We start from the raw sequence: 27,253 nt of genomic DNA, 5'->3' as shown, positions 1-27,253 counted from the left end.
CACGTCTGCCGAGCCGGGGAGCCGCGCGCCGGGGGCCTGGGCCGGCAGAGGCTGCGGGGCGGCCGCGAGATGGGGCGCGAGACGTGAGTGTGTGGGCGCGCGCGCGGGGCCCGTATCTCTGCGAGTGTGTGTGTGTGAGTGCGCGTCTCTGTGTGACCCCGGCCGGTGCTGTTGCTGCAGCCCAGTTGTAGCCTGCTTCTGTTCCGGCGGCTCCCGCAGCGGGCAGTCGGCCCCAGCCCTGTGCTCGGCGCTGTACGGCTGGGTGTCACGCTGCACAGCGCGGTGCCCGCACTCACTGGTCCGTGCAGTGCAGGGCCCCCCCCCCCCATGCAGTGCGGCCGGGGCCGGGGCTCCGAGGAGTTCAGAGACCTTTTAAAGCCGTGAGCTGCCCCACCCCTCGCAGCACGGCGGGAGGTGAGAGAGCCGCCACCCCTTTGCAGTGACCGGTCCCCAGGGGCCGATGGGAGGCTCCCCATGAACTTGCTGCGAGGACAGGAGGGCGGTGTGGGGCGGGAAGGTGCCAGGAAGGGGGAGCGCTGTCAGAAGTGGCCCTCTGTGCGGGCCCGGTGGAGGGCCTGTCAGGTGCTTGCCCCTTCATTCTTGTTTAGCAAAACGTAAGCGATGGCAGCCAGCGCGGGGCCGAGTGCGGAGCTCTCTGGCTTCTCCTGTCTACTGCGCGGCCCAGGGCACTGGCCGCCTGATGCTCGGAGCCAGCAGCGCTTGGTGACCCGCCCGGGGTTTGTCTGGTCCCCTGTGGTCTCTCCAGGTGTTTGCGGAGAAGGGGCGGCCCGTATAAAACAGAGCCTGCCAGTGACCTCGCCCGCTGGCGACTGAGCAATGAAGAGGGGCGGCAGAGATGGCGCTATCTGGAGGCTGGCGAGGAACCTGAGCGAGAGCAGAGCGGGCTGGAGGCTCACTGCCTCGGCTTGGACACGGTGGGTGGCTGATCTTCACGCGCAGCGCTTGCCAAGGCTGGGAAGGGGGCACCCACCTGATCCCTATGCTCTTGTGGCTGGCTGTAATTCCCCTATTTCTGCCATTGTCTCCTGCCCCCAAATGCTGAGCTGTTGTCTCTGAAGCAAGGCTTCTTTTCCGTGACTGTCTTGGACTCACGTGCGTGCTAATTCTACAGGGCAGGCACAGGTAATGCCGGCATCAGGGGCAGCGTGCACACCCCACGCCAACCTGGTTGTATTGGTTACTGGGGAAGAGGGGAGGGGTCACAGCCACCTGCAAGAGGGTATCTTACACACCTGGGACCGGAATCCTCTGGCTCCTCCATGCCTGGAGCCCTGGAATCTGGCCCCTGAAAATATGGGGGGGAGACTGTTTGCCCTGCTCTGTCCCTGCCTGCTGACCCATGCTGGGCTAGGCAGGCCTGGTCCTCTCTGCGGATAATGCACTGAATGACTCAGAAAATGCTTCAAGGCAGCAAGCGCCCTACTTGTATCCACGCTCCTCCTCTGCTCCCCTCCCATGCCCTCTTCGTCCCTACGCAGGTGCCGCACAGTCGCTTGGTGCTGGATTTGGTGTCCGGTTGCTGGCGTTGCTACTAAGCATTGTGTGAAAGGCCAGTGCAGTGCAGGCCATGGGGGAGGTACACGTACCCGGATTACCCATGGGCCTGCGGTGCCGCCATATTCCCTAACATAAGGCACATGATTCCTCCCCTGCCCTTCCTGCACCAGCTAGTGCGGTGCTGGGAGCCTGCTGGTGTCTTGGCCGCTGGCCATTCCTTGTGCGCGAGCTGGAGCATTGCTCTTTTAATTTGTGTCTGTTCCCGCTCCTCTTCCTTTCTTTGCAGAGTAAGTTCTTCAAGGCCTTGCCCCAGGCCTGCACAGCCCAGGAAGCGGCGCTGAATGGGATGAAGTTTTACTCTGGCCTGCAGGCGGAGGATGGGCACTGGGCCGGTGACTATGGGGGCCCCCTCTTCCTGCTGCCAGGTATGGTGGATGAAAGGGCTGCGCCGTGTGCTCTGAGCGTCAGCACTTCCCTACAGAGTTACCTGCCTAGGGTTGGGATAGCGGGTGCCAAGCAGGATCCGGCAGTGTGGCCAGGGTCTGTGGGGTCTTTGGCTCTTTGCTTAGCTGTCTGGGGGATGATTCAGGGTCAGACGCTGTCGTAGGCCTGGGCAGGGCAGCGTCTTGTTATTCCCCAGCACACTGGGCAGTAAACCTGTAGTGGTCAACCATTTCCCCAGCCAGTGACCTAGGAAATGCCCCGGCTGCATTGCACTACAGTTAATCCCCAATGAACGTGTCTTTAATAATGAGCTGGCGTCTGTTGTGAAGCACCAAGAACTACCTAGCCAGTTAAATCCCCTGTCTGGTTTTGCTGAGTGTGTGTGTGTGTGTTGTGGGGGGGTCCGTTGGTGCAGTTCTGACCCCAACAGCCTGTTCCACCGTGGGGGCTGAAACCGGGGTTGCTAGGGAAGGTCATGTGGTTGTTACAGGCTGACGTGCATGCTGTCTGGGTGGCCCTGATGACACTTTTGGGTTCCAGCAGACGATGACCTTGGAGTCATTTAGCCTTGGGCTGTAGCTGCGCCCTGTTAGCTATAAGTGCAGTGCTTACTTGGGACTCCTAGCTACAGTGATTTCTCGTGTCCTGTGCTGACCATGAAGAGGACACATGCTTCTCTGAAAAAAGAAAAGGCGTACGTGTGGCACTTTAGAGACTAACCAATTTATTTGAGCATAAGCTCAAATGAAGTGAGCTGTAGCTCACGAAAGCTTATGCTCAAATAAATTGGTTAGTCTCTGAGGTGCCACAAGTCCTCCTTTTCTTTTTGCGAATACAGACTAACACGGCTGTCACTCTGAATGCTTCTCTGAACCAACTAGACTGTGCCAGTGGCTGAAATCGGGGGGTAGTTTGTCCTAAAGGGCGGACTGTTTTGTCCAACAGGTTTCCTGATCACTTGCCACGTTGCCAAGATCCCACTGCCAGAAGGGTACAGGAGGGAGATGGTGCGTTACCTGCGCTCGGTGCAGCTCCCTGACGGAGGCTGGGGCTTGTGAGTAGCAGAGAAGCTCCTTTCTTCTTCTTCTTCTAGCTGCATTGGGCCGGTTGTGTGTTCCAGACCCGGTTGACCAGAGGAATGGTTCCTATCTGTCTGTCCCTGTACTAAACAGCCGGTGAAAATGGTATGGAAATCTCAGAAGCCCCTCGCAAGCACAAAAGCCAGTTCCATTCCTGAGATGTCTGCCTCACGTGTTGTTAATATGCTCCAATACAGCCTTATATCTGAGACATGGTTGCCAGGCATTAGGTCCTGCTGCACCTGCTTTGTGCTGCCCGTCACTAGCCCGCCCCGGGTCATGGCACTCCTGGGGGGGTGCAGAGCAGCTGTAGTGGCTCAAGGTGTGTTAGTGGGGTGGGCTGGCTGGGTCATTAAATACACTCGGGGAAGGGGGACACAGAAACAAGGGCGAGGGGAGCCTTCCAGCAGGCAGGGATGGACTGCCGGGAACTTCGCTGGGGTGGTGTCGGGGGCCGGCCTGCAGAGGCATTGTGGCTGTACCCTTGTTACGTGCATTCTGTCTTGGCTTCACCGGAGAAGAATTCTTTCCCGTCTCTAGGAGGAGGATCTGTGATCAGAGGCCTTGGTGAAAGGGGAAGAAATCATGGTAGAAACGTACGCTTGCACGGCCAGCTCTCCGCCACTGTCTAGGCAGGTTTCCCTATTCCAGCGAGGGAGAGAGGGACCCGGAGGAGCATTAGGAAATGAGGGAGAATGTTCAAAACTGGCTCATTTTCAGTGTGTCTCACCTTCAACCGATTAAACAAAATCACTGAAATCCCACCAGCCCTCAAGCTGGCCCCTGGGAGAAAAACACTCTGATTTCATTATCAAATCAAGCCCCACTTCATCGGCATTTCTAGCAATGCGACGGTGGGGGTTTCAAAGTACGTGGCGTTGGTGTCGCTCTGCTCCCCCTTGGCTTGACGAGAGCGCTTGCCCATGGCTTCAGTGGGGACAGGCTAGGCCATGGCTGAGTGCTTCTGAAGCTCCCGCCCCCGCCGCAGCATCCCAAGCTTGGCCTGGTGCGCCCTTACATGTGGGAGATGGCTCGGAGCTCTGCTGAGTGCGAGACTGCTGGTGCTGCAGTGCCGTGGAGGCCAGCATGTGGCGTGGCCAGAGCCCTTCTTCACTATGGGGAGACGTCTAGCGTGAGGGACCGGGAGCATTTCCTTCCCTTTTCCCAGCAGCATGGCCCAGAGTGGTTGCTTTTCGGTTAGTTTGCCCAGTTAGCTTTAATCCCCTGCTTAGGTTTGCCCCAGTAAAACCAGTCTCGGTTGATGGCACAAGCTCTCAGCCACGTCTGACTTCCCCACTCTCTGTATGTGGCAGGCATGTGGAAGACAAATCGACAGTGTTTGGCACAGCACTCAACTACACGTCCCTGAGGATCCTGGGAGTTGGGCCAGATGACCCTGACCTCGTGAGGGCTCGGATCAACCTCCACAGCAAAGGTCAGCACATGGCTGGAGCTCTCTGATATCCTGTCCTCTCGCCCCAGCAGTCATAGAAGGACTATGTTTAGAAGGACTTGCCCAGCTTCGAAGGGGTGAGTGGTAGGCGAGGGGACATGTTCCCAGAGTGGCGTGAGCCTTTGCAATGGCTTGTCCTCGGCTGCATGGCAGCATGTGCAGTTCACACATCAGTTTCTGCCCTGCCGCCCCTAGCTTCTCCAGTGCTCACCTTCTGGGGTGATGGTGAAACCTCAGCTCCTTCACCGGTTGCAAACACTTCCGTTTGGGAGGCCGGTCCATCTCTGCAAACATCCGGTCCATCTCTCAGCAGTCAGTTGTGGGTTAAATCGCCACCTCCAGCACCCCTCACGTGGCTTAGCTTCGCTAGGTGGCTCCGTGACACGACGCTCAGTGGTCTCGCCAGCTGCACCTTGCACAGAAAACGTGCCTTTCCCACATGTCGTTTCTGAATGGCTGTCTGTCGGTGTGCAGTGCCCTTTGTGTGCCTGCAGCTGTCCAGGGCCCCTGCCTGCCGCACGACCAAACCAGGATTCAGGAGCCTCTGTTCATGCCCTGTCACATGGTGAGGTCCGTGTCCCCAGGCCCTGTAGCTGCCATCAGAGCCCAGATCTGTGTCTGTGTCTCTCCAGGTGGTGCTGTGGGAATTCCGTCCTGGGGGAAGTTTTGGCTGGCCGTCTTGAATGTTTACAGCTGGGAGGGAATGAACACGCTGCTCCCTGAGCTGTGGTAGGTGCTATTCTGTATCTGCAGAGTGTATTGATTTTCAGTCCCAAGCCGCAGCCCCGTCCCCTCACAGCAGCACCTAGCAGAGAGCCCAACGCTGAACACCAGGGACCCTGAGAGCAATCTCCGGCCTGCACCAGTCCCCCATTCTCCTGCTCAGCCTGGGCCAGCAGGCTTCAGGCACAGAAACCAGCCACCATTCCTGCCAGGACCTGGAGCAGAGGGGATACGCTGGGGCGTGGACTGATTCAGGAGGGATGTTCTGTTGATGACCTTCCCTCCCCCATCCAAGCTCGAGCTCCGGCCTTCCTGCCCTCTCTGCCAGCCTCCAGACCCACACGTTGCGCTCGCCTCAAATCCCTTCCTCCTGGGGCTGAGCCTGTGCTGGGTCCTGACATGGTTCCTCCCCATTTGGCATGCCATGGCTGTCCCCGTCCTGGAACTGGGAGTGCCGCAGACTCTCCCAGCGCCCAGGGACAGCTGGTGCCCGAGCTGGCCATGGGGCCAGGAGCAGGGGGCAGTGTGAGGTGAGGGAGTTCAGCCATTTGGCTGATTACAGGGAAAATAGCGGCAGTTTCCCTGTAATGTTCCCTGTAGGAGAGGCTGTTTATTCCCCTGCGCCTCCCTCTGGACCCTTTAACACGAACCGCAGGGAATCAGATGCAGCCTGTTGGCAGAGGGCCCCGCCCAGGATAACAGCCTCGCTGCGTTGCTGGAGGAGACAGTCTCCTGGCTCCAAACAAGGTCTCCGGCTTCTCTCCCAGCTCCCCCGCACCCTAGGAGCATGGAGCAGTGATTGCCTGGGGTCTGCGCATTGTCCTGTAGGGCTGCTCTGACGCTGAGGCAGCGGCTATCCTGGCCCCCCGAGGGTCTCCTGGGCACATTACCCCTCTGACTGCCCCATAGCCCTGTCCTTAGCTGTGCCCGTGTCCCTGCGACCCTCCACTCCCCAGCCCGCACCCTGCGACAGCGTTCCTCTGTGGTGTGGCAGGCTGCTCCCGACCTGGATGCCAGCCCACCCCTCCACGCTCTGGTGCCATTGCCGTCAGGTGTACCTGCCGATGAGCTACTGCTACGCCACGCGCCTGACTGCCGGGGAGGATGAGCTTGTCCAGAGCCTCAGACAGGTAAACGAACTCCCTGAGCACCCACCCCGCTCCTCACCCTGGGTAACGGTGGCCTGGAGACCCTTCCTGCCATGGCCCAGCTGTGTCTAGTCGCATGGACCCGAATCTCCTCATTGGACCTGAATCGCAGGCCCTGAGCACCTGGTGGTGCTTTGTTGGAGATCCCTGTGGGCTCGTTGTGATGTGATGTGATCCCCACGTCGACCCTTTGTTCCCCCATCCCACCAGAGCTTCTGGGTCTTCCCCTCTGCCTGGGCACTAACCACGATGGCCCTGCGCCATGTCCCAGCAGCCCCGTGTCTGACACCTCCGTTCCTCATGCTGCCTCGTCTCTGTTTCCAAAGAGGAGCTCTGGGGTGGGAATCTCCCCTCGTTCTCTGTGGCAAAGACTTTGGCAACCCTGCCCCTCAGCGTCTCGTCCTCTCTGATTGTTCCGCTCACTCCCTGCTGCTCTAACAGGGCCAGCGACTCTCGCCAGCTTCTGGTTCTCCGAGAGTTACAGAAGTTCCTATTTGCTGCTGGCCATTCCGGTTCCCTCTGAGCCTCCTTACGCCTTCCCTGTCACGGCTGATGCTTCTGTATGTTGGCGTCGTGTGGGCTGCATTTCTGCTCCTTCAGGGGGTTGTTGCTTGACTGAGCCACGTGGCCCTTCCATGCTTTCCCTTTAGTTTAGGGCTGAGGTACGACTGGCCCATGCTGGGTTGGGCCCCTTGATGTCAGTATGTGGCCACTGGTGTGTTACTTCTGTGCAGCATCCCAGCTCTCGTTAGCAGACGGAAAGGCTCTGCCATCATATGTGTGGTAGTAACCTTCCAAACAGGAGCTGCATGGAACCGATGCCCTGCTGTCTGCATGACAGCCTGGAGGCCGAATCATCACGTTAAGGGACTGGTAGATCATCTCGTCAGGCTCCTGTATAATACAGGCCAGAGAATGTCACCCGGTTACTTCAGACTGAGCCCAGCGATGTCTGGCTTCAGTACAGTGTGCCATCCAGAAAAGCAGCCAGTTGGAAGATGGAGAGTCTGCCAGTTCCCTTGGCAGCTCATTCCGGTGGTTGATCATCCTTGTTGTTCACTGTTCTGGCCTTATGGCTTTAGCCACTGGTTCTTGTTCTGCCTTTCTCTGCCCTTCGGTAGCTGGTATATTCTGCCTGTGAAGGTTCTTCTGCCCTGTGATCCAGTCACCTGCCAGTCTTATTTCTGATAATCAGTGGCCAGGACAGTCACGGGGGGCCGGGAGTGCTCTCCTCAAATAGCCAATATAAGGCACCGCATTAATGCTCTTCCATTGCTGATAACCTTGGCTGATGGGAGGGGAGGGATGGAGGGAGCCCTATGGGGCAGGAATTGGGGTGGGCTTTGGGGAAGGAAGGAGAGAGCTGGGAGGACAAGGTAGGAAGGAAAGCCAAGGGCAGAGTGTCTGGGGTTGTGCAGGGAGCAGACTTTCCCTGTGAATGCCATGGCACGGTACTTACCACACACTCGTTCACAATGCCTAAGGCCTGCACTTTCCAAAGGGAAGAGTGATATTTTGGAAGGTGCTGTTGGCCCCCCGGGAGGGGTCTGATTTGACAGAACTGAGCTCTGCCCTCTGCAAATCAGACTTGGTGTCTCAGGCTGGGCACCTGACACCCCTAGGCCTGAAGGGGAGTTATGCCTTAGGGGGCCGTCGTCTTCCTGCCCATGGGGCTGTGGGAGACCTGCTGTGAATTGGAGGGGGGTGGAGTCCTGCACACAGGCCTCCAGCCAGAATTAAGTTGAAGTGTTAGCCCTCCCTACTGCCTGAGCATGCTCCAACATGCTCCCCCTGTTCTGGGCTATGTGGGCCCTGGAGGCCCCCCACATCTGAAGGTGCTTTCTGCTCTTGTTAAGTCTCTTTAGCAAAGGGTGCTGGGAGCAGCTCCCACGTGGGACCTTTCCTGGTGGCCGGTGTGGAGCCCGCAGAGCGGGCCAGGCAGCGCTGTCCTCCTTCCCTGGTGCTGCCCTACGCACTCCATGCTGAACTCCCCCGGCTGCTAATGCTGCCATGCTGACAATTGCAGCCGTCTCATGGGTCTGCTCCCATGGCGCGCTAGTGACCGGCTGGCTAATCTCCTGCCTGCTCCCCGCCAGGAGCTGTACGTCCAGGACTACTCCAGCATTGACTGGCCGGCCCAGAGGAATAACGTGGCAGCCTGCGATCTCTACACCCCGCACAGCTGGCTTCTCACGCTCGCCAATGGTGAGTGGGGCACTGGCTGGGCCTGGCCAGGGCAGGGCGAGGGATAGCGGATGTGCAGGTTGTTTTCTGTCCCCACAGCCATGGGTCACTGACGGAGTTGAGAGCTGCCCCATAGCCTTGCATCCGACCCCAGTGCAGCCCCCAAGCTTCCCGTCAGCCTTGCCCTGCCAGTGGGATCTCAGAGTGGCCAGGGGCAGAAGCTGGCAAGACAGTAAATTACTAAGCCGGGAGGGAATGCCTGTGCCTGACAAAGCAGTGTCTGCCTGGCTTCAGCATAGCGCCTCAGTTACTGCCCTGCCCAGCGGGCATGAGAACAATCTGTGTGCTGCACTGGCTGCTTGCGTCGGCCACGAGCCGGCAGCAGCCGCCTGGGCCCAGCAGGTAGAAGAGGCGCAGGGCTCTGTGCTGATTGCCGCTGGAGGAGGCTGAACCCAGGGCCATCCTGAGTATCTGGTGCCATTGGTGCCGAATCAGGGCTCGTAGAACAATGCCAAACACTGCAGAGGCTCCGAGTCCCGTGCGGGCCGTGGGCTGGGGGACTGAGTGAATTCCTCAGGTTCTGTCCCCCCTTCAGCAGCTTCCCCCTTCCCTCTGGCCCTGCCTCGGGCTGAGCAGCAGTGAAACACCCAGGGTTTAGTCCAGGTGTGGAGCGTTCTGGGGCTGTGTCCCTGGGGCTTGTTCCCTGCTCCCCCCAGAGCCTTGGCTAGCCAGGGAAGGGGTGGGGGGAGCTCTCTGGGGCTCGGGGCCAGGCCCTGCTTGCACAGGAGTTGGGACCATGCAGCTGGTAAGAGTTTCCTTATTGTGCCTCTCTCATTCCCGTCTCAGCCATCCTGAACGTATACGAAGCCCACCACAGCGCTCGGCTGAGGCAGCGAGCCATCGCGGAGCTGTACGACCACATCAAGGCTGATGACAGATTCACCAAGGCCATCAGCATTGGCCCGGTAGGCTGCTCATTACCGCTCCCAACGAATAAACAGAGCTGACTCCGATTCCTGCCCAGGCATGGGAGAGACCGGCCTGGGACTCCCCGGCTCTGCACAGATGCCCTGGCATGTAACCATAGCAAGCAGCAATCCAGGCGGGCTCAGGGCCTGTTGTGCTGGGCGCTGCACACAGGAGAGTTCCCAGGAGATGACTAGGGGCATGAGCAGCCGCCTGGTTGTTGTCCAGTGGCAGTGGAGGCAGGGCATGCCAGCTGTCCCCCTCTGCGGAGTCTTCTGGGAACAGCTGCGGGGTGTGGAGTCAGCTGGTGGAAGGCCCTGGCTGGAGAGTGATCTCCTGCGCTGTGATGGGGAACAGACATGGGGATGCCAAGGGGTCCATTCTGTGGCCAGAGCCCCATGTAGACCTGCTCGCTCACCTGCAGACAGTCCCCAGCCTGGAGTTTGCTCCTGTGGCTGGCCACAAGGTCAGGTCGGCTGTGCTCTGCAGAGGAGTGACGCCTTCTCTCTCGGCAGATTTCCAAGACCATTAACATGCTGGTTCGCTGGTACGTGGAGGGGGAGAGCTCTCCAGCCTTCCAGGAGCACGTCTCCAGGATCCCTGATTACCTCTGGTAAGGCCAGGGCCATGCACCTCCCCAGCCCCGAAGACCGTGCAGGGCTCCACTAGAGAGAGCCCCGCTGTCCCGCGCGGGAGTCCGCAGGCCCTAGCAGGGAACCCGCTGCCCAGCCCTGCCATGCGGGACCCCACTCTGCTCCCAGGGCTACCCCGCTGCCTAGGCCCCAGGAGCAGGGGGCTCTCTGCAGGCAGCATGCGAACAGGGGGGTCCCACGCTGATCAGCAGCCAGCTCCAGACACTGGCTTCTCATTAGCAAGTCCCACTCGCTCCAGTTCTCCCAGTCAGGTGGGGGCCAGAGGGCTGGGAAGGGGCGGGCCAGGGCCCCTGGGGAATCCGCTGAAAGACGGCCACTGAAGCTGAGTACTCCATGCCCCGACAGCAGTGTTGTCGGACGCCGGGTGGCTGCGGGAGGTTGGGGACGGCACCGCGCTCCCCAGGCTGCTGCAATGATGTGCTCTCTCTCCATGCAGGCTGGGGCTCGACGGCCTGAAGATGCAGGTACGGCGCTGTGGCCCTGGCAGCGAACGCAGGGACGCTGGGCGCGCTCTCGCTGCTGCTGAGACGGCTTGCAGGGCTGGGCAGGGATCCCTCACCCGGGGACTGAGCGTGTACTGCAAAGGGGGTCTCGCCAGGCTGCTCTGCCTCAGGGGATCTGCCACCCCTGCAATGTCTCCCTTTCCTGCCAGGCTGTGGATAGTCGCAGGGCCAGCCCTGGTCCAGCTGTGTGGCTCGCGGCAGCCGCCTCTCCTGTCCTGCTCCTCCTCCTGGCTGAGGGTAGAAGGGATAGGTATCGGGAGCAGTACGTGTCCTTGCTTTCAGGCAGCTGCTTCCCCTGCACCTCTGGGGGTTGTTCGGCACCCGTCATCCGGTGCCCAGCCCCTTTGCTCTGGCTTTCCGCCCCTGCCACACATTTATTGCTCTTGAGGTGGAGCCTAGGGGAGGAGTACTGTCCTGTCCTGTCCTGTCTCTGCTTGTGCGGTTCTGGCCCCCACGTTAGCGGGCAGCCCCACTCCTGCCCGTGCTGGGGGCTAGAACAGAGCACTAACGGCTGCTGGGCCTCAGCTGAGTGTCCAGCAAGGAAAGGGGCTGCGTGCTGCTCCCCCACGCCCTGGCCACGCAGGCCTGCTTCTCTGTCCCACTTCCTGCAGCTCAGTGTCTCCCAGGCAAATCTGCTTCTCCTGGGGCAGTGGCGAATCCCCCAGACACAGCTCTGCCACCTCCTTTCTACCCTGCCCCACAGCTCCCCTTGCCCCCGGCCAGCCGCTCGCACTGCTGTCTGCCTGTGCAAACAGGGACTGTTCCTGGTGTCGTGGCCTGGTCCCGGCTGACAGAGCACTCACAGATCCGCCATGCAGGTGGTCTAGTCGTGCAGTGGTCCACCGAGACCACCTCCCAGCTCCTCTGGGCTTGACTACCGCAACTGCCCTCTCTCGGGCTGCCCCACGGCCCAGCCCTGCAGAATCCAGCGGGACCCACAGGCTGCTGCCCAAGCCCCCCATGTGCCTGGAGCCCTGTCGGCCCATCCCAGTCCCCTGCTCGCACTCCCCGCTGGGTTTGGGATCCATGGCCAAACTGACCTCATTCTGAACCCCTCTGTAGGCTTGCTGCAGCCTCTCTCCCCTTCCCTCCGGCCTCCTCTACCATGCGAGAGCTGTGTTCCCTGCAGCTCCTTCCCTCTGGGCCAGCCTTCCTGGCTCTGCCTCGCTTCACATCTCAGCTCAGAGACCCTCTCGCCCGTGCCTACGGCTCGCGCTCTCCCTGCTGCTGTGGGCTCTCTCTTGTTTCCAGTCGCTGTGTGTGGGATGCAGCGTGCAGCCTAGGGTGCTGTATACACCGGCACTGGATTGGGTGAGGTGCCTGGAGCCATCCTGCACTGGGTCCATGCGGGACTTGCAGGATCAGACCCTAAAATAGCTTTGGAGGGAAATTCTAACTCCCATCCCCCAAACCAAAAAACCCCATAACCCTGCTCCTGCTGCCCGTTTCTGCCCCAGTGGGTTTCCTTAGGCTGCAGCCCTCCCTGTGCACGAGGCCCATTGGTGCAGCGTGCCGGTACCCAGCCAGCGTGCCCTACAGCCTTCTCTCTCTGCGGGGCCCATGGGTACAGCGTGATGGCAGCCTGCAGGCAGCGTGGCCGCACTTGCTCATCGTGTCCTGTAGGGGTGGGTGGGAAGCCTGGGGCGGATGGAAAAGCTGCTTCTCAGTGCACGCTCTTCTGTTCCAGGGCACCAACGGATCCCAGCTCTGGGACACAGCGTTTGCCGTCCAAGCCTTCCTGGAGGTAACGTTTGCTGGTTGTGCCAGCCTGCTGGCCGCCCCACAAGGGGCGTGGGTCTCAGACAGGCACCATCCTGCACTTTCCTCAGTGCCATGGCTCCTGGGGGCCCAGCTCCTACAGTTTACACTCAACAGTAACACTAGAGAGAGGTTTCTACAGCCTCCGGTGTCAAGACCAGACTGAACTGTTACGATCATCGAGTCTGACCCCCTGCATAGCACAGGCCAGAGAATGTCACCCTGAGCTCCCTGCACTGAGCCGGTAACCCAGGGGTGGCCAACCTGGGGCTCCGGAGCCATATGCGGCTCTTCAGAAGTTAATATGTGGCTCCTTGTACAGGCACCGACTCCGGGGCCCAGCACCAGCTTTCCAACGTGCTGGGGGTTGCTCACTGCTCAACCCCTGGCTCTGCTCCAGGACTTGCCCCCATTCCACCCCTTCCTGCCCCCTCCCTTGAGCCTGCCGTGCCCTCGCTCCTTCCCCTTCCCTCCCAGAGCCTCCTGCATGGCACGAAACAGCTGATCGGGGGGGAGGGGAAGGCGCTGATCAGCAGGGCTGCTGGTGGGTGGGAGGTGCTGGGAGTGTGGGGGTTGGAGCTGCTGACGTATTACTGGGGCTCCTTGGCAATGTACATTGGTAAATTCTGGCTCCTTCTCAGGCTCTGGTTGGCCACCCCTGCGGTAACCGGTGGTGCAGCCAGAGCACAGCCGTTAGAGAGAGACCTGCAGGCTTGCGATCCCAAAGAGCTCCGAACGCACGCTAAGGGTGCGGAACAGCTAGTGCCCCGTAGCGTCAGGTGGACGCACCTGCGTACGAAGGCAGGTGTGGGCAGGTTTGCAGGCGGACTGGCCTTTGAACGCTGGGTGCGAGGTGTCATTGGAGGACGGCTAGAATGTCATGGGGCTCTGCACGTGTCCCGGTAGTAAACACCCAGAGATGAGCAGCACTGTCTCGCCGCTTGGGAACCTGCACTCGGCCAGCTGCAGGGAGAAGCCGCTATAGCTGTTCCATAGGCATGTGGCCCCTGAAAATACTGTCCTAACCCCCGTCAGGTGCAGGCATGTGGCCCCACGGCACTGGTGGGTAGGCCTTGACGTGCATATGGGCAGGGATCAAGGGGAGTTCCTGTCACCTCTTCCCTGCACGCGCAGTGTGTTCTCTGTGGGGCACTGCTACGAAGATGGGCCACATCGCACCAGCTGTGTACAACCCGCCCAGAGCCCAGCGCGGCTCGGAGCCAGCAGCGGTGTTGGAATATAGAGACTGGGGTCTGGCCGCTCCGAGCGAGCGATGGAGGTGTGTTGCTTGGCGTAGCTCCAGCGTCGGGCACTGCATTGCTGCTCTGCCAGTCGCTCGGAGCCTGAGAGTTCCTGTTCCTCACCTGTGCCAGCTGAGCCACCCTAGTGCAGATCTGCTGGGTGAAACTCTGGTGCCCCGGAGTCCCTGGCTGGCCAGAGTGCTGTGTTTGACTCTTACCAGGGAGTGACTGTGCCGGGCACGGATTCCAGGAGATCTCTTCTCATTTGTTTTTCCCGAAGAGCTAAGCTGATCACAGAACTGAGCAGTGACGTCTCTTAATTTTGTGTGTCTGCCTCCTTGTCTAGGCTGGCGCTCAGAATGACCCGGCATTCGCTTCTTGTCTGAGGCAGGCCCATGAGTTCCTCAGAATCACCCAGGTGAGCACTGAGTTGGGGTCACAGATGTGGGGAGTCAGCATTGACTTCGGTAAGGCTGCAGTGTCCTCCCGTGCACGGAGCTGCTGCACAGCTTCCCGGCATCCAGCCCTGCGGATCATCCCCTCCGTGCGCTGTAGGCGTGGGAGCTAGGGGTCGGTGGGGGGTGCAGCTCCCCCAGGTTTCACTGCGAAAGGCACGCTGGTGCTGTTGGAAGGACGCTAGCCTTACGTTACAGTTCTCGAATTCCGGAGCTGTGCTGCCCCCCTGTGGAGTGAGCAGGACTTGTGTTTTTTTGGCCTTGCGTTTGAACACACAGGGTTTACAGTTTCGTTAGCTGGCTTTCGGCACCCAGCGCCACTGGCCGTCCTGGGAGATACGGAGGGAAGGGGTTTGGTACCAGACCACGGTAGGGAGAGAGGCCCAGAGTCTCAAAGGTATTGAGGTGCTTAACTCCATTTGGGGCTGGGGGTCAGAGTCCCGGGGCATTTTAAAGGAGCGTGGCAGGGAGGCGAATGCTGTGTGTCCCACAGGCTTGCGCAGCTCAGGGGCTTTTGTTGTCTATGAAATGCACTAGTTTGCAGAGTCCTTTCTGTGCGCCCCTGTCAAATGTCGCTGGATCTGTAGGTTTCCTCCTTCTTACATTCCATGGGGCTTTTCTGTAGGGGCTGACCTAGCCGGTTTCTCTCTAGGTCCTGTTTCCAGAGCCCTGCTTCTGTCCCCCTGCAGCTCCAGTGAGGGTTCTCGCAGTGAGCTGTTCCCCACCCAGCCCTGGAGCCCGGGCGGGAAGTGCTGCAGGGCACGGCAGTGTGCTTTGTCTCTCTCAGGGAGGGAGACCCGCCTGCTCTTGGACACAGCTGGCACACGGGCCTGGCTGGCCCTGAGCTTCCTGTGACATCCCTGCACTGGTCCCGTTTCCTGGGGCTGCTCCCCAGGCGCTAGTGAACCTCCGCTGGTGTTCTCACCGCTGCATCGTCCAGGCCTGTTCTAAGCAGGGCTGCCTGGCCGGGGTCAGACCCCCGCAGCCGACGGCTCTCAGGCTGCCCTGTCCCTGGTGCTGGGCCCTGCGTGGCAGGGCAGCTTCATGGGAAGCTTGGTGCGGACTGAGGGGGGGTGAAGCACTGAAAACGAGTGGACGCACAGGGCCCTCTGCAGCCGGGCTGGGGGGAGAGCTCCAGGTGCCATGTGTGCTGACACAGGCGTGCCAGGGCAGCACCGGGGCATACTGCAATAGGTCAGCAGTGGAAGTCCCTTCTGCTCATCCCCCCCCAGCGCTAGAGTCTAGGGCCAGCCTTGGCCCTGGGCCGATCCAGGGAGACGTGGCACGGACAAGCACCAGTCCCAGGCGATCAGACTGGCAGCGCAAACAGGAGTACTCTGCGGGCGCGGCTGGCCTTGATCCCATGGCCATTGCCATAGCTGTGGGACCTCTGCCCTTTGCAGTGGGGCGTATGGGACCTCCTGCCGTTCCTCCTCACCGGTGCTCCTTGTATCTCCTGCAGATTCCGGATAACCCGCCCGACTACCAGAAATACTATCGCCAGATGAGCAAGGTACAGCTTGCCACAGGCCTGGATTTCCCTGGGATGATTCTCCCCTGTCGTTCCATGTTCGTTCCTCATGTGTCCGGCTGCCCCTAGCTCTGTTAGACTCAAAGCGGAGCTATCCTGTGATAGCATCAGAGCGAGGCTCTGGCCGGACTCTCTGGTGTCCGGAGGAGTCTGCGGCTGTGACTGTGATCCCAGGTGCCGAGGGGCTGGCAGTTAGGCTGGGCCACCGCGCACACGGTCTGCCTGCTTGGAAGAAGGGCACGAGCTGGCGTTTACCTGGCGGTGCCCGTGGCATATGAAGCAGAACAGCAGGTGGCCTGGAGTCCGTATATACGGGCGGGGCTTGGCTGATACACATCACATCGCAGAGGAGGGGCTCTGTGAGCCCAGGCCGATAGGGTGTGGGCCCAGGGGTGGCCGCCAGGCCAGTTGCCATGGAAGGAGATGCGGCACAATCCCACTAAGGCCTGTTTGTGGCTGGGGCTGGGCAGCGTTGTTTTCTCCAGTGCGGTATTTTTTGGTGAGGGAGGCTGCCTCACCTGGGAAATTGAGGGTCCCATATAACAGGCAAAGGGCAGCCAGACACAGCACGAGCTCCTGCCCCCAGACTCCTCCGCGGCAGCCTCCCCAGGGGCTCCCGTTGCGCCCAGCTGCTCAGTGACTGACTGTCTGTGGGACGCCTGTCCACGGCACGGGCTGGACTTCACCTGTTGCTGGCACTCTGCTCGGGGCCCAGACCTAGGTTTGGTCCCAGCCTCCAGCGTGAAAGCTATTGCAGTAACTCCTGGTGCCACCTTGCTGTTAAGGAGGGATTCCCCAGCCTCCTGCTGGACTCGGGGGGGTGGGGGGGGGTGGTTGTGAGCGTTCTCTCCCCAGTTCACGTGCACAAGCGGAGCTGTAATGTGGGGTTGCATGAGGGGGCTCCACCTTCCCTTGGGCAGGGCAGAGCGTGGCGGGGGAGTTGCCCTCGCTCTCCGTGCTCCTGGGGCTGAGTGCTGGTGCCTGACTCCCCAGGGCGGATTCCCCTTCAGCACCCGTGACTGTGGCTGGATCGTGGCTGACTGCACTGCGGAGGGGCTGAAGTCGGTGATGCTGCTGCAGGAGACGTGTCCCTTCATAGCAGAGCACGTCCCCACGGGGCGCCTCTTTGATGCTGTGAATGTGGTAAGAGGTGGCGGAGACCCAGTGGGGAGGGAGACCCTCCGAGTCTGCGCCACGTCTCTCGGAACAGCTTAAAACAAAATGGCTTCTGGGTGAGGGATGTTCTCCCCCTGTGGCCTCCGGCGTCCTGTGGCTGGACATACGACCTGCTGGGTCTGAGCCTGGGATCACATCTGGATGTGAGCTGGGCCTGGCTGGCATGAACCCCAGGAGGAGCCCCGGCAGGGCTGTTAGTGCAGGGCCTCTCGCTGCCAACGGGTGTCGCTCCCGAGTCCTGAGAGGGGAGCAGCGCGTGCAGCCTGACAGGCCACGACCAGGTTGCCCTGGGTGCGGGAGAGAGCGCAGAGCTGTTCTCAGTCCCTGCGGGGGTGCGTGGAGTGACAGCACAGTGCCTTTCCCCGGGCGGGCAGGCGGCTCACAGCACAGACGCCCTGGGCAGAGAGCTCATTCGCCCAGGTCTTGGGGAGCAGACGCGAGCGTCCCGAGCTGGCTCCAGGGCCTTGGAGACCAGGCAGCTATTCCGTGGGGAGGATAAAAGTGCCTCTGGCTCTGGGCAGCTCCTAGCAAAAGGGAAGGGAAAAAAGAAGGAAGAAATGAGGCCTCATTTAGCACAAAATTGAGATGTTGAGAATAAAATCAAGGAGCCAAAGAACATGAAGAGAAAAAAATTCTTGAATTGCCTATGCACCAATGCTCAGGGCCCGGGTGGCAAACAAGAGGAATGGGAATTGCTCATCTATGAGCATAAATGTGATCTAGCTGGCATTACTGAAACCGGCTGGGACAAGTCTCACGACTGGAATGTTAAAATCGTTAACGTTAATTGTAATGTTAAATACGGCCTATTTAGCAAGGATCCAGTGGGCAGAAGGGGAGGGGAAGTGGCATCGACATAAAAAATGGCATCACCTGTCCTGAGTCACCGATAACTCAGAAGCCAATGATCTCGAATGCTAATAGATCAATGTTCTGGCAGACAGACCCCAAATCCCACGAGGGGCCAGGATGACCGGACCCTTACGCACCTATCTACAGTGTGTAGGGGGAAAAGCTGTGTGATCGTGGGGAACTTCAGTCAGAGTGACCCACGCTGGAGGGCTCATGCAGCCAGTAGCAAAACATCCTTGGGATTTCAAAATCTCCTTGACCGTTTCCTGACTCAAAAAGACACGCAAGAATTCCATATTGGACCTTGTCTTGACAGATAAAGAGAAACTGATCACACAACTAAATATTAATGGTAGCTTAGGTACAAGTGATCATAACTTGATCACATGAGTAATGTGCAAACAGAATAAAGTCCAGACTAGAGGCATATATACTTGGTACTTTAAAAGGACCAATCTCACAAAGCTAAACAATTGTGACCAAAATCAGCTGGGAGGAAGAATTTAATCAGAGAAAATGTGGATGGTAACTGGGAATTGTTTAAGAACAATTTGATGCCCAAAAGCTACAATCCCACAATCAAGGAAGAAGGCGGTAATGGATAACGAAAGACCTGGATAAGAGGGGAAGTGAAGGCACCTATAAAAATAAGAAAACAATGTATAACAAATGAAAGAAAAGGGAAGTTGAAACCGGAAGCTAAGAATTGTAGAAAATGGATGAGGGAAACAAAGAGGCACAAGAAGAAATCTATGGCCTGCAGAGTTAAGGACAATAAGAGGGAGTTTTTTAAGATATTAAGAACAAAAGAATCCTGACAATGGTATTGGTCCATTACTAGATGAAAATGATAGAATGATCAGTAATAATGCAAAACAAAGCAGAAGTGTTCAATAAATATTTTTTATCTGTATTTGGGGAAAAGCCAAAAGGTGTAGTCGTTATCATATGATGATGATCTTTACATTCCACTAGTATCTCTGGAGGGTGTTACAGGAGCAACTAAAGTTAGACATTTTAAAATCAGCAGGTCCAGATAACTTGAATCCAAGAGTTTTTAAAAGAGCTGGCTGAGAAGCTCACTGGACTGTAAATGTTGATTTTTCAATAAGCCTTGGAACATTGAGGACATTCCAAAAGACTGAAAGAAAACTAATGTTGTGCCAGTATTTGAAAAGGGTAAATAAAATATTTGAGTTAATTATAGGCCGGTCAGTGTGACATCAGTCCCTGGCAAGATAATGGAGCGGCTAAGGAACTCCATTAATAAAAAATTAAAGGAGGGTGATATAATTAATGCCAGTCACCATTGAGAATAAAATTAGAATAATCAAAAATTATTTATGGAAAATAGATCCTGTCCAGTTTGGTTGATAAAGGTAATAGTGTTGATGTAAGACTTAGACTTTTGTAAAATGTTTGATGTGGTACCACACAAAATTTGGTGAAAAAACTAGAACGATACAAAATTAACATGGCAAACATTAAATGGATTAAAAACTGGCTAACTGATGGGTTTCCAAATATAATGGTAAACAGGGGATCGGCATCAAGCAGTGTGTTTCTAGAGGTGTGTTGCAGGGATCAGTTTCCTGGCCCTTGCTGTTTAATATTTTTATTAGGGTTGTCAGTTAACTGTGATTAATCCACACGAGTAACTAAAAAAAATTAATCGTGATTTAAAAAAATTAATTGCAGTATTAATTGTGCCGTTGAACAATAGAGAGAATCAAGTTTGTTTACATTGATGGGAGATAATGCTGCCTGCTTCTTATTTACAATGTCACCTGAAAGTGTTCACATGGCACTTTTGTAGCCGGCATTGCAAGATAATGACGTGCCAGATATGCTTCATGCTTCGGCCACCATTCCAGAGGACATTCTTCCATGCTGATGATGCTCATTAAAAAAAGAATGCGTTAATTAAATTTGTGACTGAACTCTTTGGGGGAGAGTTGTATGTCTCCTGCTCTGTGTTTTACCCCCATTCTGCCATATAGTTCATGTTATGGCAGTCTTGGATGACGATCCAGCACATGTTCATGTTAAGAACACTCGCTGCAGATTTCACAAAATGCAAAGAAGGTACCAGTGTGAGATTTCTAAACATAGCTACAGCACTCCACCCAAGGTTTAAGAATCTGAAGTGCCTTCCAAAATCTTAGAGGGACGAGGTGTGGAGCATGCTTTCAGAAGTCTTAAAAGAGCAACACTCTGATGTGGAAACTACAGAACCCAAACCACCAAAAGAGAAATCAACCTTCTGCTGGTGGCGTCTGACTCAATTATGAAAATGAACATGTGTTGGTCCGCTCTGCTTTGGATCGTTATTGAGCAGAATCCGTTGTCAGCATGGACATATCCTCTGGAATGGTGGTTGAAGCATGAAGGGACATATGTATCTTTAGTGCATCTGGCATGTAAATATCTTGCAATGCCAGCTACAACAGTGCCATGCAAATGCCTGTTCTTTCTTTCAGATGACGAAAATAAGAAACGGGCAACATTATCTCTTGCAAATTGTAACCAAACTTGTTTGTCAGAGCGATTGGCTGAATAAGAAATAGGACTGAGTGGACTTGTAGGCCCTAAAGTTTTACATTTTTATTTTTGAAATCAATTTTTTTGTACATAATTCTACATTTGTAAGTTGCACTTTCATGATAAAGAGATTGCACTACAGTGCTTGTATGAGGTGAATTGAAAAATACTCTCGTTTTTTACAGTGCAAATATTTGTAATAAAAAAGAAATATAAAGTGAACGCTGTACACTTTGTATTCTGTGTTGTACTTGAAATCAACATATTTGAAAATGTAGAAAACATCAAAAATGTTTAAATAAATTCTATTCTATTATTGTATAACAGCACAATTAATTGCTCGATTAAACATGATTAACTTTTTTAATCGTGCAGTTTAATCGTGATTAATATTTTTTTAATCGCTTGAGGATTAAAATCATCACTGATAAAATTTGCAGATAACACATAGATTGGGGGAGTGGTGAATAATGAAGAGAACAGGTTACTGATTCAGAGCGATATGGATCACTTGGTAAGCTGGGTGGAAGCAAACTGCATTTTAATATGGCTCAATGTAAATGTATACATCTAGGAACAAAGAGTACAGGCCCTACTTACAGGATGGGGGACTGTATCCTGGGAAGCAGGGACTCTGAAAAAGATTTGGGGGGCCTGCTGAAGAATCAGTTGAACAGGAGTTCCCAGTGCCAAGAGAGCTAATGGGATCCTGGGATCCATAATCAGGGGAATCTCAAGTAGGAGGAGAGAAGTTATTTTATCTCTGTATTTGGCACCGGTGTGACCATTGCTGGAATCCCGTGCCCAGTTCTGATGTCCGTAATCCAAGAAGGATGTTGATAAACTGGGGGGGGTCAGAGAAGAGCCACGAGAATTATTAAAGGATTAGAAGACCTGTCCCATTGATTGACCTCCTTGAGTCTATCACTGTTTAGTTTCACAACGTGAAGGTTAAGGGGTGACTTGAGTCCAGTCTAGAAGTACCTACATGGGAAACAAATATTTAATAATGGGCTGTTTGGTCTAGCACAGAAAGGTCTATCATGATCCAATGGCTGGAAGCTGAAGCCAGACAAATTGAGACTGGAAAGAGAGGGTATTTAAAATTTGGATCAACTCCAGGGTTGTGGTCAATTCGCCATCACTGGCCATTTTAAAATCAAGATTGCCTGTTTTTAGAGGATCTGCTGTCATTGGAAAAGACTTACTTTGGGGCAGGTCTCTGGCCTGTGCTATGAAGGTCAGGCCAGCCCTTCTGGCCTTGGGATCTAGGGTTCTGGAGAGGGATTGTGGGGGTTGTGGGGAGGGGGTTGGTTTGTAGCAGGGAGTGACCAAGGCTGGTTTGGATTGTCAGTCTCTTCCCTTCCATGTCCGGGCAGTTGTTGAGCATGAGGAATCCTGATGGAGGCTTCGCGACGTACGAAACCAAGCGGGGGGGCCGGCTGCTGGAGCTCCTGAACCCCTCGGAGGTGTTCGGTAAGGGTAGGCGCGATGTGCCTCTCTCCAGCTACTGTTGCTCGCACCGTGAGGGGAGGCAGTGGCAGGTCTGCTGGGAGTGCTGCCCAAGGCAGGCTCGGGGGGGGGTCTCGGCCCAGTCACACAGCCAGTGCCCATCCCCAGAGACAGCCCCTTGGATGGGAGTGCACCGGGGAGGCAGGGCCCCTGTCAGCGCCTGGCATTGTCCTCGAGCTGCTTGCTGGCCACGAGTCCCTGTGTGATGGGGATGCTCACTGCTGCTTCTTCTGTCCGGCAGGTGATATCATGATAGACTACTGCTACGTGGAGTGCACGTCGGCCGTCATTCAGGCACTGAAGCACTTCCACGGGGCCTTCCCTGAGCACCGGGCCCAGGAGGTCAGGTAACGGGGCGAGGGAGCACCGAAGTGTCAGTTCAAAGCTTGCACCCTGGGGAGATCAGTAAGTGGGGCCTGCTGGGATGAACCTGGTGCGGGCTCTGCCTGTGTGCTCTGACCCGCAGGGCAGACCCTGCCGCACACGGCTCCGGGAACGAACCCGGTAACCGAACACGGCAGCTGCTGTCCCAGCGGGTGCTGCTGGTTGGGTGCACCCCCTGGGACAGCCCTGCCCTGGGGCAGCGGGGGGCACCCTCCTTTCCTAGCTACCCTTTCAGAACAGCCCGCCTGAGTACGTCTGCTTCCTGTGTGAGGCCAGGATGTGTTTCATCTGCAGACCAGCTGGGAGGCCACTAGCAAACGTCCCGGGGTGGAGGGCCTGTCTCCATCTGAGCCCCCAGGGGCTTTGGAAGCTCAGTCCCGCTTGCAGCTTAAGGCCCTCGGGTGATCCTTTTAATAGGAGCCAGGCCCCCGCTTCTCAGAGGGGATGTGAGCTCCCAAGGAGCCCCTGGGTCGGGCAGGCAGGGGGGCAGACGGTGCACACTAAGGAACCCCCTCTCCCCCTGTCTAGAGAGACGCTGCGCGAGGGCCTGGCGTACTGCTGCAGGGTGCAGAGAGCTGACGGCTCGTGGGAAGGGTGAGTGGCCACGGGCACCTCTGGTGCAGCAAACGCCCCGCTGCTTGGGGCAGGAGGCGGCTGGGGTGAGGGGAGAGGGGCTGGTGTCCGCACTCTTGGGCAGCCCTCTCTCCCCTTTCCCTCCAGGCGTGGCAGGGTCTGGGGGACGGGGTGTGGGGGGCTGGCTCAGGGAGCCCACGGCAGTCCAGCCTGTTACGGTCGTGTCTAGGGTGCCGCCGCAGACCGGAGCGTGAGGCGCTGGGTGCTGTACGGTGAGCGACTAGCCCCCTTCGCTTGCGGACTAGAGACAAGCCAGACATGCGGCGACGTGGGATGGGCTTGCGACTCCTGGCCCGTGTGTGCACGACGGCTCTAGTGTAGCCTGAGGGGACAGACGGAGGTGACAGGGCCCTCCCCGTGGTCTGTGGCAGGGAGGGAGGGGGACTTCCCATGCCTGTCTGTGGTGCGGGGGGCCGGTGGTGTTCAGAGCCGCAGAGTGTTCTGCGCTGCCTGACGCCGGCGCTCTCCTCCCGCCAGGAGCTGGGGCGTGTGCTTTACCTACGGCACCTGGTTCGGACTGGAGGCCTTGGCCTGTCTGCAGCACACCTACGAGAACGGGTGAGTGTGGGAGTCCGGCACGGCTCTGAGTGTGGCTCCCTGGCTGCCCGGGGCCTGCAGGGCACGGCCTGGAGCATGGGGGGTGCTGCATCACTCTGCTGGGAGAGGAGCTTTTTCAAACCCAGAGCAGCCTTCCCTGCCGGGCTCCTCTGACCTGTCCTGTAGCCCTCCTGTCCCCCACTCACTGACAGTCACAGCCCCTTGGGGCCTTGTCCCCAGCCCGTGGTCCCCTCGCTCCAGCTTGTTGGCCGCACGCAGCTGGGGGCTCTGGTGTTCACAGCCAGCTTTGTGCACTCGCCAGAGGAGCTCGCCTGGCCCTAGGCTGCTGCTCCCACCGCCAGGGCCAGGGCTTATCTCTGAGCCCCAGGCTCCTGCTAGAGCCTGACTGGCCCAGCTTCACACTGTCTCCTGCCCCACCAGCCCCTTCCCCCAAAGCCCCACGAGGCCGCCCTGGCTTAGGCCCTTTGCCCCCAGTGACTCCCACTGCTCTGCCTTGTCCCTTCAGAGCCGCATGCAGGGAGGTGAGCCAGGCCTGCCAGTTCCTGGTCTCCAAGCAGATGGAGGACGGTGGCTGGGGAGAGGACTTTGAGTCCTGCGAGCAGCGCAGATACGTGCAGAGCCCCACCTCCCAGATCCACAACACCTGCTGGGCCCTGCTGGGGCTCATGGCCGTCAGGTAGGAGCACCGATGCCGCTTCTCACGGCAGAACATCGTCCTCTTCACCTGCATTCACAGAGCATGGCCCTGCCAAGGACCTTGGCACCGGGGTGCTGGCGTGGAAGCCTTCATTCGCGCCATGCCTGCCCTCTGCTGTGCTCTGCGGTGTCCTGGCCTGGGCTAGCCCAGAACACACGCCTGAGTGATCGGGAGGCGCCCGCGCCAAGAGGGGTTAGCCAGTGACCGCTCCGATCCACGGGCTGGCTCTTGGTGCCGTCGTCACGCCACCGGCTTCCCCACAGCAAGCGTCCGGGCTCTGCCAGGCAGCAGCGCAGCCCAGAGCTGCCACCCCAGCCTTGGCACGGCCGGATGTGGCTGTTGTCGCAGGCCTGGCTTTAATGCCTGGTGCTTCCTCACCTGCTTGGTTGTCTGGGGCCTTTGGTGCCCACCCTGCCGGCCTGTGAATGACACAGAGGTGGGGGGTGTGGCCATCGTGTGAGTGCTGGGGGCTAGTGGGGAGAGGAGAAGAGCTTTCCTGTTCCCGCTGCGGTGCTGGGGAGGGAGAGAGGACAGCTCCGGCTGTGGCCGCGTGCGCTAGGGGTCGGGGGCTAGCATGCTATTCGGAGTCAGCCCCACTGACCTCGGCCCCTTCGCTTTGCAGATACCCAGATGTTGGGGTGCTGGAGAAGGGGATCAAGGTTTTGATTGACAAGCAGCTGCCCAATGGTGACTGGCCTCAGGTATGCAGCTCCTCTTTGCTTTCTCTAATGTGTCCAGCCCCTATCACTGCAGACATTTCAGCCAGCCAGCCTTCTCCCTCTCGTCCCTCCCAGCTGTGGGAGAAGCAGGCTGACGACTCAAAGGGTTTTGCTGGGAGCTGTCAGTGAGGGGGAATCGCTGGTTGAGGATGGCTCCGTGGAATCGCTGAGCTTTGCATTTCGTTCCGGCCTGTGGTCTCTTCTGTCATGTGGCAGTGAGTTCCACAGTCCAGGCCAGCTCCAGGGAGAGGTCTGTCTCATGTATTGAAAAGCCTCCCTGTCTGGGTGAGCTGGTGGAATGCAGTTGTCAGGAGAAGTCATGGGTCTCAGGAGAAGGGACGATCTCCCTGGTGGAGTAGGTTTAAACAGCAGCTGGAGCCCTCGCCCTGGACTCTGTGAGAGGGGAGCCAGGGCAGGGAGCAGGTACTGGGGTGACCTGTGGGGCAGAGCAGGGAGCTGCGGCATGATGAACCAGCTGGAGCTGTTTAGAGCATGTTGGTCCATCCCTAGCTGCAGTAATGAGCCGTAGATCTCACAGAGAGGTGGGGGTGCCGGGATACACTCTGGGTGGGCCCTGCTTCTGATCAGTGCAGGCTTCGGGCTGAGGCCATGAGGTGAGGGGGCTTTTGCTGTCGTGGTTGCTTGGGGATCCAGGCACCATGCAGAGCCCAAAGCAGCCCAAGGCTGCAAAGCAGCGAAATGCTGTGGGAGCAGATGCCCTCGGCAGTGGGAGTGACCCAGATGAGGCAGGGTCTCTGGCTGACCTCCCTCCTCTCCCTACCACGCTGCCCCTGGGCTCCGCTTTGCCAGCTGCCTGTCATCTCCCCGCTGTTCACGCTGGCAAACTAAGGAGCGCCCCAAGCCAACCCTGTGTGCCCTGCCTTCCCCTGCCAGCACTCGCCCTCCGTGTCATGTGGAGCTGGGGCCATTGCGGGGTTTGCTGCTTTGTGCACATGGAAGTAGCCTGTAAAATCCGTGGATGTGGATCCGTTTTGCATCCCAGTGGCTCACCATACCGCAGGGCACCCTGGGTGCAAGGACTGTGGGCAGGACGAGGCTTCTTCTATATATCTCTGGGGTATTCTCCCTTCGCTCAGGCCGCGTGGCTTTGTGTGACTCTACCTGACCCTTCCCAGGGCCCCGTGCCCTCGATTAGCGGAGCCCTGGATCCAGCTGGAACCAGGAACAGGGCAGGGCGCGGCTCGGCTCATCTGCTGACCCCTGTTGTTCAGTGGCTGGAGGTGTACGGGGAGATGCGGGCACCGTGTGCTAAGGGGGTGGGAGTGGATGGGCAAAGGGCTGCAGGGAAGCCCTGGGAGGTGGGGAGGTCTGACTGCCTGATTCTGGGGCCGGCCCCAGCACACGTTAGAGCAGCCCAAGGACTGTTTTAGTACATGGGGCTGGCTGCAATCCCATCCAGCAGCACGCTCCATCCGTGCCACGACCACGCCACATGCTGGAGGCTGCAAGAGCCTGTTAACGCTGGCTCTGTGCCAGGCAGGGCAATCCCCACCTAGGCACTGCTGGCCAGTGTCTGGCCCCTAGGGGCCACCGGAGTGGGGTGGGGAGCCTGGCCCTGGGTGTGTGCGGTGAGTCCTGCCTCCGCAGGAGTGAGCAGGAAAGCAGGGAATGTATCCGTGTGCCGGGACATGTGGGAAACATGGGTGCATCAGTCATAACATGGCACAGTACCTGCGACAGACCCTGTGAGAGTGCAAAGGGCTTGTGGGACTTCCCCTTGCTCGTGAGCACCCTGCCAATCCTGCCTCTTTCTGTCTCTCTCCTCTCGCAGGAGAACATCTCTGGAGTGTTCAACAAGTCCTGTGCAATCAGCTACACCTCCTACCGCAACGTCTTCCCCATCTGGGCCCTGGGGCGCTTTGCACGCCTGCACCCCGGCAGCAGCCTTGCCGGCAAGCTGCAGCCCAGGTCCTTGCACAGCGAAGAGGAGATCCTGGCTGGAGGGAAGCGGGATGGGGTTCTGTCAGGGTCCCCCTCTTTCTGAGCCTTGGCCCTGCCCACGCCCCATGGCAGGCCTGCAGCCTCAGTGAGGATTTGCTTGGCTACAAGGCTCTTTAAGGGAGCCTGGCAGGCCCTGGCGCTGTGTCGTGGTCCATGAGGACTCTGCACAGTGATTCTGGCTCCGTGCCTACGTGTGGGCTTGGAGGGGCAGCGAGTGTGTGGGCACTGGCTGGCTTATAGTCAAACATGCTGTACGGCTGGGGCCTGGCTTGAAGGGACCCCTCTTCCCGGCTCCCTTGTGTCACAAGGCTGTGTCGCGCAGGGCAGGCTGCTGTGGGGTGGGGCCTACCCGTGTGACCTCGAGCAGGTGTCTGCCCTTCAAGCTGGAGGAGATGCCAGCGCTTGCTGAGATGGAGATCGTGCCCTGACCCTGGGGTTCCCAAACCTCTTTCCCCGGGGCCCACCTGTGCAACTGCCATGGGTGCTGCCGCCCACTAGAAACGCTTCCTGAGGAGACCCGTTAATTTTAATTACTGCATCCATATAAACGATAACACTAGAAA

General features: G+C 57.9%; 1 protein-coding gene across 1 annotated transcript; it reads left to right on the top strand.

Annotated features, from left to right (window-relative positions):
• On the top strand, positions 1-27,253 carry LSS (lanosterol synthase). The gene is made up of 22 exons (XM_073306931.2): positions 1-83; positions 767-935; positions 1,805-1,943; positions 2,908-3,016; positions 4,355-4,476; positions 5,127-5,223; positions 6,212-6,347; positions 8,462-8,570; positions 9,396-9,514; positions 10,031-10,128; positions 10,605-10,632; positions 12,359-12,415; positions 14,017-14,088; positions 15,588-15,638; positions 16,650-16,799; positions 21,605-21,701; positions 21,979-22,084; positions 22,650-22,715; positions 23,232-23,312; positions 23,818-23,988; positions 24,632-24,710; positions 26,521-27,253. The coding sequence occupies exons 1-22, from the start codon at positions 70-72 to the stop codon at positions 26,731-26,733; spliced, it is 2,283 nt and encodes a 760-aa protein (XP_073163032.2). The 5' UTR covers positions 1-69; the 3' UTR covers positions 26,734-27,253.

Source organism: Lepidochelys kempii, chromosome 11 (genome assembly GCF_965140285.1).
Source record: "Lepidochelys kempii isolate rLepKem1 chromosome 11, rLepKem1.hap1, whole genome shotgun sequence".
Taxonomy (NCBI): Eukaryota; Metazoa; Chordata; order Testudines; family Cheloniidae; genus Lepidochelys; species Lepidochelys kempii.
This window is presented reverse-complemented; position numbering and strand designations above follow the sequence as displayed.